At 43.6% G+C, this 9,653-nt stretch overlaps 1 protein-coding gene across 2 annotated transcripts; it reads right to left on the minus strand.

Annotated features, from left to right (window-relative positions):
* Positions 1-51: 51 nt before the first annotated feature.
* LOC114569642 (probable ATP-dependent RNA helicase DDX17) lies at positions 52-9,410 on the minus strand. 2 transcript variants are annotated; one of them, XM_028599610.1, is made up of 13 exons: positions 8,981-9,410; positions 8,657-8,813; positions 8,414-8,510; positions 8,168-8,301; positions 7,987-8,052; positions 7,031-7,172; positions 6,736-6,896; positions 6,429-6,601; positions 6,079-6,189; positions 5,116-5,177; positions 4,928-4,987; positions 1,751-1,987; positions 52-1,260 (listed from the first exon to the last, which is right to left on the minus strand). In XM_028599610.1, exons 1-13 carry the CDS (start codon positions 9,028-9,030, stop codon positions 758-760), a joined length of 1,953 nt encoding a protein of 650 aa, XP_028455411.1. In that variant the 5' UTR covers positions 9,031-9,410; the 3' UTR covers positions 52-757. The 2 variants fall into 2 exon arrangements, with proteins under 2 accessions (XP_028455411.1, XP_028455410.1); XM_028599609.1 differs by having other exon boundaries at positions 8,657-8,816.
* Between the last annotated feature and the right edge of the window lie 243 nt (positions 9,411-9,653).

Genomic DNA, 9,653 nt, shown 5'->3' on the forward strand with positions numbered 1-9,653 from the left:
CCATCAGATTCCATGGCTTTTAGTGTCAAGAATTTCAAGACCACACAGCAGTACATTGCAGAACTTTATTAAACTGTAAAAATGGGACCCAGAAAATCTCAATCACTGGTAATGAACTGAATAAGGTAATCGACAGTGGAGGCTCGATAAACACTTGTCTCATTTGTATGTGTGACTTTAATTGCTGCCATGGATACACAAAGCCCCAGAGATGCCTCTGTATAGCCAAAATTAATATTTACGTATCAAGCTACGTGTTCAAAAGAAGGAAAACAAAAAATCCCTTCATGGAAAACCTGTTTTTTTTAAACCTAATTGTGCTCAAACTACAAAAGGATCTCCACATTTTCCTTTAATCAATTAAAAATTAATCTTGTAGCTTACAAACCCAAAAATAAAGATATTGAACCTAAAAACGTAAACAAGCTTTTATACAAGAATTAACTTCAGCACCTACCTGTGATACACCTAAAGGGGAGAATCAGATACTTCATAAATCCTGTGACAGCTCACATAAAGAGGCTCACAATACAAAAACAGCATAATTATTAATTTTTTTTTTTAAAGACCATTACAAACTTAGACAAATGACACAGACAAGCTTCTGTCACACTAAATAATGTTGATTAATAAAGAAAAAGTCAAAAACTAAAGGCGTTGCCCAGCTAATAAACTGGGAACCAGTCTAAATTATTCCATATCTTGAGTGTGTGAGGGAGGGAGGGAGAGAGAGTGACTGACTGATGCACAGATCGCATTACTTTCTGCCTGATGGAGGGGGTGGCGGTGGAGGAGCGAACTGGAACGGCGAGTGCCCCATCAGGCCCATCATAGGCTGGGGAGGGTTAAACTGCTTGGCCATTAGAGGCTGGGGCACGGCTGAAGAAGGTGGGACCTGCCCTACTCCACCGCCCCCCGACCTAGAGCTGCTGTACTGACTACTGCTGCTGCTGTTGCTGCTGTTCTGATACTGGTCATACGAGCTGGAGCTAGAGCCGGAGCCGGAGCCGGAGCCGTAGCTGCGTCCTCCGTCCCTGCTGCTGCGATCCCTGTGAGACGAGGAAGATGAGGAGGAGCGTTCCCGGTCCCGGCTGCTTCCTCCGCGGCTATCTCGGCTGTCGCGGCCATAGCTGCTGCACCGGCTGTCCTTGGCGCTGCTGCCGCCTCCACCCACAGTACGCATTCGCCGGTCACACGTGTCCTGGTACATCAGGTTGGGATTGTTAGAATTGGAGCTACCACGAAAACGAAGACGGCCACCTGGAGGTAAAAAAAAAAAAAAAAAAAAAAAAGGAGGGAAGAGGGAGGGAACACAAACAGCAATCAAACTGCTATGTTTGACTACCAACTACCGCTCTGTCAGTCACGTGGATTTCATGTTCAATTAACCCTTGTGCTGTCTTCCGACGCCTTTTTTTCAGTTTGTTTTTGCTTTTTTCCAATGTTTTTAATGGTTACTTTTTCTTCTACACATTTTCAGCGCTTATTTCTACGTCCCATATTTTCTGATATAAAACAAAAATTGAAAACTGTTCAATGTGACCCGAAGTCAACACAAGGGTTAAGCTGTTGTATGGCATCTTTCACAATACACTAAAGACATTAGGAAAGACGAAAACTATAATTCTCCCCCAAAAAAACAAACAAACAAACTGATTCCTCTTTGATGCCGAGATCTCAGCAGCTAAAATTATTAAGCCACCACATAAAACTATAATGTCATCTAATCCTAGCAGGAAGTGCCTCTCACCCCCTCCGCCTGCTCCCCGTCCGGTATCCACTAGCTGCAGCAGTTTGGGATTGATGGCCTGGCGGGCCTCCTCCAGCACCCGGATCAGGTCGCGGGCCTGCCGGAGGTTCCCCGGGGTGAAGAAGGTGTAGGCGGTGCCTTTGTTGGTGCTGCGGGCCGTGCGACCGATGCGATGGATGTAGTCCTCCGACGAGTTGGGATAGTCATAATTGATGACAAACTTGACATCCTCCACGTCTTTTGACGTTTGAGCCGGCAGTAGTTGAGGATGCGCGGTGTGACGGGAATCCGTTACAGGGATGGAAAAGACAAAAACAAAAGTCAGAACGAAACCAACACCGCTTGAAGACTGAATCGATTTACTCCATTCATGAATTTTAAGTTTAGCTCCTTTGGAACTGGGAACATTTAGACAGACAATACCTGCGAGACACCTATACTCCTCTGCAAGCACTCACTTACCTGTTAAATAAGAAAACTGTTTGTACAATACACAATTAAGAAATTAATTTACTTACCATGCCAATTACACAAAAGAGCTATATTTCCAATTATAATAATAATAATAATAATAATAATAATAATAATAATAATAATAATAAGGGTACTTGCACACATGCAAATAAGTTAACGTGCAGCCAAAGCTACAGATCCACTGGATTAAGTGATGGAGAAAGTTACAGTGGTTTGCTGAAGAATTTGGGGAAAACTCATTTGAAGAAGTGGCCTACAGGCAACCCTGGTGTAAAATACAGATTCAGTGACCGGATGGTTTAGGTATAAGAATCAAAAGGATTTCTTGATCATTTCTTTTAAGAAACAATATCTATTTTCATAACAAATTAGAGGTCTGTTTCTCATTACAGTTGACAAAGGGCTGATGATGATGAAGGCTGGCGGAGGAAAAAAGGGGGAAGGGGGGTTGAGGTACTTACCCTGTATCAGAGATTTAGTGATGCCCCCCCCAACCCCCTTACCCATCACCAGTCCTGGGAGGTCTGCAGGGGTAGGAGGAGGAGAGAGCACAGGACAAAAGCAGTCCCTTCAACCACCTCGCCACTCCTCCAAAACCCTCCCAAAGCTGGAAACTGTCCGGGCCAGAGCTCCAGCTGGACTGTGCTGGGATGCCGTTTTTGGAGACATTACGGCTGACTTTGTGCTGTTTTTAGCACAAGGTGATGGGGCGGGGGGGGGAGGCCTTACTGGATTCTTTCATGTAAAGGATCATAAATTCATGTAAAGGATCGTAAATTCTTGGAAGAATAAATGATTCTGCCATTTCTTAGCAGTGGGTGGCAGTGGCAAATAACTTTATTATCTTGATGTAGAGGGGTGGAAGTGGTAGATTTTGTTTTCTTAAAAGGCTTTGATTGGAGCGGCTTGTTCCTAATGCCTCCGTGGTCACTTCCAGATGCAGTGATATCAACGAGCCCAGCTTTTCAAGTTTAGTAACAAGAAACAGATACTAAGGAGAAGCCTTGTGGATGTGTTCTGTAAGAGGGATCTGAGAGGGGGCTCTGCCAGGGAATCTGAGTCCCGACAGCTCGTGCTAGTCCTTATGACTAGTCGAAAGCAGGACACACAGTAGATGTGGGGGGGGAGGGGCAAAGGGACAAAAAGGGCAGGGGTCTGCAATGGTTTAAAGAAAACAACAAGAAGATAATAGAAGAGCAGGATAGGAGGTTGAAGGAGTAAGGTTGGTAAAAAAAAAAAAAAAAAAAAAAAAAAAGAGGCAGAGAAAAGACACGAATGAGAGACAGAAGGAAACATTTAAGAAATTAGCCAAAGAGGGTGAGAGGTGAGAACCGAGTGAGAAAATGACAGCAGGGAAAAAGAGAGAGGATGTGTTATAGAGGCAGAGAAACTGAGTGAAAGAGAGGACAGAAAGGAAGAGGAGGTAGGGAAATCGTTTATAGAGAGGTGGCTCCTCCAGGCCAGGACTCCTGCCAGCCAGGACCAGACATGACGTCCGCAGAGGGAGAGGCCGGCCGGCACAGCCAGTGGTGGGGGGTGTCAGGGGCTGGCATCAGGGGGCAGTTCAGAGGGGAGACTCCAGCATAGCCGTCCATGCCCGGCTTTGGCTGCTTTCCACCCTCACTTCCTGGCAGTTGTCTCTTTCTCTGTCTTCTTGTAACGCACCACTGTTTCTCGGCTTCACAAAACGTTATGTATGATCTATCAAACTGATCCGCGGGACCAATTTAGGTAAAAGTTGAGTTGAGTTTAGTCCAACGTTTGATATTGGGAATGGAAACGTATCTCCTCAAGGACTGTGCAGAACTTTCTTAATCCATATCCGATCCGAATAAATACACGAAAATGTTAAAAATTCTCTAAGTCTTAGTCTCTGAGTTAATTTAAGTGGTGGTGCGTCACTGTGATGATGGCATGGCTGAAGGGGAGCCCACCCTCCTTCATACCCCCCTCTTCGCCCTCTCGACTGACAGCCGCCCCCCCCGACCCTGGATCAAATTTGGGAGCCCAGCACAGCACTCCGCGCTCGCTCGCACCCCCCCCCTCGTCGCCCAGACAGCCAGTGTCCTGGAAGGGGGGAGAGTTTTTTGTTTGTGGGCTCTGTTCTAGGTTTTCAGCGGAGATGGCTGAGTCTGGGACTGATTAATCAGGCCGTCTCTCTCTCCCCGAGTCAGCTTTCGATTAGTCATGCCTGAGTCCGGCTGCAGGCTCCAGAGGGCCTGTGTGCTTCTAGTTGCCGGAGGAGAGACTTGGAAACAACAAAAAAAACAAAGAAAACAAAATGAAAAGAAAAACAAATGAACATAGAATTAGGTTAAAGATCGACTGCCATCCTGTAAGGGGCTGCTTCACCAGCCTCACCCCTTACATCTTCACACGTCATTCAACATTACTCCTAGGTTCCTGTTTTTATGCCTTATTCAACAGAACAGATCTTTACAGGGAACCCTGCTTCCAATAGGATATACTTCTTAGATACACATTTTATCTGAGAAGTGTCATATGTTCTTTGGAAGAACATGCGTTTGTGGTTAAATTTTGATCATAAATCTACTTGAATAAACATGCAGTGGAAAGTCTAATCATTATATAATGACCATTGTTATTATTATTATACATATTAAATGGTCAAATGTGTACCATATCAGTGTGTGGTTGTACTGAGGAAATGATTTGCTTTGCACTTGAGCACACGGGACATACCCAAACCACGCGAGGCCACGTCAGTAGCGATGAGGATGGGAGCTTTGCCGCTACGGAACTCTAAAACACGAGACGAAGAATAGATGATCAGGAGCTGAACATCATCTTAAAAGAGAAAAAAAAAAAAGAAAAGAAAAAAGGGAACTAAATGCTTGCAGAAGTCACTGTTGTTCAAATGTTTGTGGTACCTGTTAACACCCAGTCTCTCTCCGGCTGGCTCTTGTCGCCATGAATACACATCGCTGGCCATCTAGAAGAGAGACAAGCCCGTTTTCACTTAAATTACCATGTTGATTCTTCCAGTTAATTCTCACTCCCCAAAATGAAATGCAAAGTCTTCCTGTTCCAACTAACATCAGGGTCAGATACTAAACATGTTGACAAAAAATTTCATGTTTATTTGAAATAGGGACAGATGCTACGACATAGACATTTGTGCAACAAATATCCAATGTATAGTAGGGTTGAACGATATTGACAAAATGTGATATTGCGATATTGTGATATTTTTAAACATATGTAAAATTGCAAAAGTTACAGGAAAACGCATCAAAATAGATTCATAACAAATCAAACAAGTTTTCTTTCAACACAAGGTTTATTTCAACTGACGGTCATATTGGACTGGTCCAACATGAATAAATAAATAAATAAATAAATAAGGACCATGTCTACAGAACATGTTTTACTGGTTGGACAGTATAAAATATATAAAGAGAACAGGACACAACTTTTCTGTCTCTTCTCTGATTCCTTCCGTTTTGTGATCTGTATCTATTTCTTCACTTACACTGTCACTCTGTCGAAATATGCACACACGTGGTACGCTCCATAGGGTTTGTCACGTAGTGGACCCGTGCGCTGACGTGCACGAACATGTGCAAGTGGCACGGTAACTGGCCAACGAAATGATGATCATTATAGTGTTTCAAGCTCTAAATCAAACACAACTAAGCCACACAGACAATGCAGCGCTCCACAAAATAAACTAAATATGGCATACTTATCGCGACACTTTCGATAGAATATTGCTCAACGTGATAACAATAGAGTCGATATATCATGCATCCCTAATGTACAGCATCACAGCATTTATCGCTATTGCTGGTTTCTAATGCCCGCCCCTAGTAGAGAACCCTATGATCACTCACCCATCACGTCTCATCCTGCGGGTGAGATCGTCACATCGTTTCTTGGTCTCCACGAAGATGATGGTCTTGTTCTCTTTCTCAGCCATGATCTCCTCCATCAGCTGGAGCAACCTGAGGAAAAAATAAATAAATAAATAAAAATGAACAGATTTATAATTTTTACAAATTATATACATGTGTATCCACCTCACTTATCACTTCAAAAAAAGAGCCCACGAGCAATAATTTAAGGATTAAAAAGGGATGGGAAAGAGATCCAGTAAACAGGAATATAATCAAGCAAGGAATTTAACAAAAGGATGAGGAACCTAAATAACACAAACCAAACAAACTGTGGCCGGTTTACTTACTTGTGGTCCTTCTCACTATCCATACAGACGTCAACTATCTGAAGGATGTTGTGGTTGGCGCTGAGTTCCAGCGCTCCAACATTGATTTGGACGTAGTCTTTCAGAAAGTCCTCTGCCAGCTGGCGAACCTCTTTAGGCCAGGTAGCGCTCCACATCAGGGTCTGTCTGTCGGGCTGAGCAAAGAGCACACCACATAGACAAAAATAAAATGAATACTAAAAGACAATAAGCTGTCAAAGCCAGAATTTCACTGCTGCTAAAACACACACCAATAGATTTTCTATAAAAACAAATGTATGAGCTTTACCCTGATCTGGTCCAGAATCTTGCGAATCTGGGGTTCAAAACCCATATCCAGCATGCGGTCGGCTTCATCCAGAACCAAATATGTGCAGCGTCGCAGGTTGGTCTTTCCAGCCTCAAGGAAGTCAATCAGACGACCCGGAGTGGCAATGCAGATCTCAACACCTAGGAGAGACAAACATAGTACATCACTGACTAATCTAATGTGGATTTCAATAGCTGACCAAGACAATAAATAAATATATTAGAATATACCGTGACACAAAACTGTGTCAATGCAAACAGTAAATACTCCTAACCTCTCTCCAAGTCTCTGATTTGAGGTCCCTTGGGAGCACCCCCATACACACAAGTGCTTTTGATGCGGGATGACTTTCCGTAGTCGTATGCCACCTGCTGGACCTGCTGCGCCAGTTCTCTTGTGGGGGCCAGAACCAAGCACTGCAGAGCAGACACATAAGGCCAGAAAAATCCACTATTTAGTGTATATTGACACTTTAATGTTGTGTTAAGATGGCATTAATATAATTTATCATGCAATATCCAAAAGCAGACTACTGTACATAAACAGTATGTCTCGAAATGCCCTTTTCCATCTAAGGAACATTGCTTCGCCCAGCGCTCACCCAGCAGAGTGCAGGAGTCCTTGTCAATGGGTATGTGACATCCCGCCTTGACTGGTGTAATTCCATCTTGTCTGGAATCCCTAATAAGCTACTCCACCGGCTCCAACTCATTCAGAATTCTGCAGCAAGGATTATAACACGCTCCAAATCCACTAGCCATGTAACACCATTGCTTATGCAACTGCACTGGCTTCCAGATGTTTACAGAATACGTTTCAAAGTCCTGCTCCTGGCATACAAGGCCCTACACAATTATACCCCCACCTACCTCACTGACCTCCTGGAAGTTTACACCCCTGCCCGCTCACTGAGATCCTCCTCAGCAGGCCTACTGCATGTCCCTAGAGTGAACCTCAGCACCCTGGGAGAGAAGGCTTTCAGCTACACCGCCCCCAAGCTGTGGAATCCACTGCCAGACTACATCAGACACTGTGACTCAATTACTGACTTTAAAAACAGACTTAAAACATATTTCTTCAAGATGGCTTATGGACTGACTGACAGATATTTGTATTTTTATGAGATGACTATAATTTTAATGACCGTTTTTGTTTGTGAAGTGACCTTGGGTGTCATGAAAGGTGATTTAAATTAAATGTATTATTATTATTCCTTTTCTATTCACATACAATGGGTCCATCTCCACGCTCCAAGTAAGGCTGATGATTGATGTGCACAATGGCAGGCAGGAGGTACTGAAGAAACAAACAAACAAACAAAAAAAGAGAGGGGGGGGTCAGTGGATTATGCGTGTGTAATTCACCAGTATGTTATGTATTTCATCTTTGCAGAGGAAGACATGTGTCTCACCGATAAGGTCTTCCCAGAGCCAGTCTGAGCAATGCCCACCATGTCTCTCCCGCTGAGGGCCAGAGGGAAACCTTGTGCCTGAATGGCTGTGGGCTCCTTGAAATTCTGCTGCATCAGTACATCCAATACGTATTCTAGATGGAGAGGCAGAAAAAGAAATATTCGGGTTATTTCTGTAACGACAGATTTAATTTAGCTGTTGCATTTGCTGGGAATGTGTAGATACCCATGTATGCATGTGCTTACGGGGAAACTGTGCCTGACTGAAGGTAGTGACGGGCTTTGGGCAGCCTGAACCTCGAACGGTGATTTCTTTCTTCCTGCAATACTCCTCGACATCATACTGACAACACAAGACAACAACAGAGTTAACACCAGCAGTGTGAAGCATTTGTACTACACTAGAGCCCGTCTTTTCATGCCCAAAACAAAAGTTTACATTATTAGGTAGATGTATCAGAAGATTAAACTGTGATATTTCGGGAATACCTGGCTCATTCGCTGGATGTCCGGATGTTCAGTATAAAAGTTCTTTTCAAATTTCGGAAGCTCATCCAGGTCCCATCTCTTCTTTCGTAAACGGTCCCCGGGGTTCCCGAACTTTCTACCCGGTGGTGGGCCGCCTCTGCTGGACCCGAAACGAGGGCTGCTGCAACATGACGAGACACACATCGTTTAGCTAGCTTTTACAAAACATGTTTTTCTGCTAGAATAGGAACGCTATTACTGTTAATCGTAACAAACGCATCAAAAACTGTTATAACAAGTAAAGTTGCGCTAGCTCGAACGATATAACGTTAGCTAGCTACTTACCCTCTGTCACGGCCACGGTCTCGATCTTTGTCTCCGTAAGAACCTCTCATTTTGAGGACACAAGCTCTTCTATAAGAGTTAAATTGGTAATGTAATGTTGCCTTCTCTTTTCTCGGAGAGGTTACCTGGTTTTCGCGTATGGTTACCGTTTCAGGCCTTGCTTGAAAATCCCCGTTGCTAGCTAGCTATATCCGTCGCGCTCTCGATTTTAGCCAAACGCTTAACGTTACTTAGAACGCTAAGGTTAACTGGATGAAGAAACTATCGCTTTCTTATAGGCTTGTTGAAAGTCAAATGTCACACGAAGCCATGTTTTTTGTTGTGACGAATTTAGACTTAAGTTAAACTGACACAATAACAAGGCGCAGCAAGCTGTAGGCTACTGTTGTTGCTATTGTTGTTAGCATAGCTCACAGCTTGGAAGCGGAAGCTACTGTGACTGGCTGGTTGCTTAGGAAGCCCCGCCCCTCAAGTTTGATTGACATGCTCGTTTGTCTGCTACCTGCTCTGTAAATCACATTTGAGAGTAGAATCTGAAACTAAAAGGGAGAAATTTACATTTGATATTATTTTGGTTTAATGATGGCATCTCCTAGTTTTGTATTCATGGGATGTAATACAGTTAGGTACCCATTACATATTGTTGTGATTGTGCTAGTGTCAATAAGCTGTC

Source organism: Perca flavescens, chromosome 15 (assembly GCF_004354835.1).
Source record: "Perca flavescens isolate YP-PL-M2 chromosome 15, PFLA_1.0, whole genome shotgun sequence".
Classification (NCBI taxonomy): Eukaryota; Metazoa; Chordata; class Actinopteri; order Perciformes; family Percidae; genus Perca; species Perca flavescens.

Excerpts from the sequence above, each read along its gene's own strand:
- LOC114569642 (XM_028599609.1), bottom strand. The coding sequence starts at position 9,030 with ATGAGAGGTTCTTACGGAGACAAAGATCGAGACCGTGGCCGTGACAGA. Across the intron at positions 8,302-8,413 it reads CAGTCAGGCACAGTTTCCCC|AATACGTATTGGATGTACTG; the intron begins GTAAGCACATGC and ends CTCTCCATCTAG. Across the intron at positions 1,261-1,750 it reads ACGGGGAGCAGGCGGAGGGG|GTGGCCGTCTTCGTTTTCGT; the intron begins GTGAGAGGCACT and ends TTTTACCTCCAG.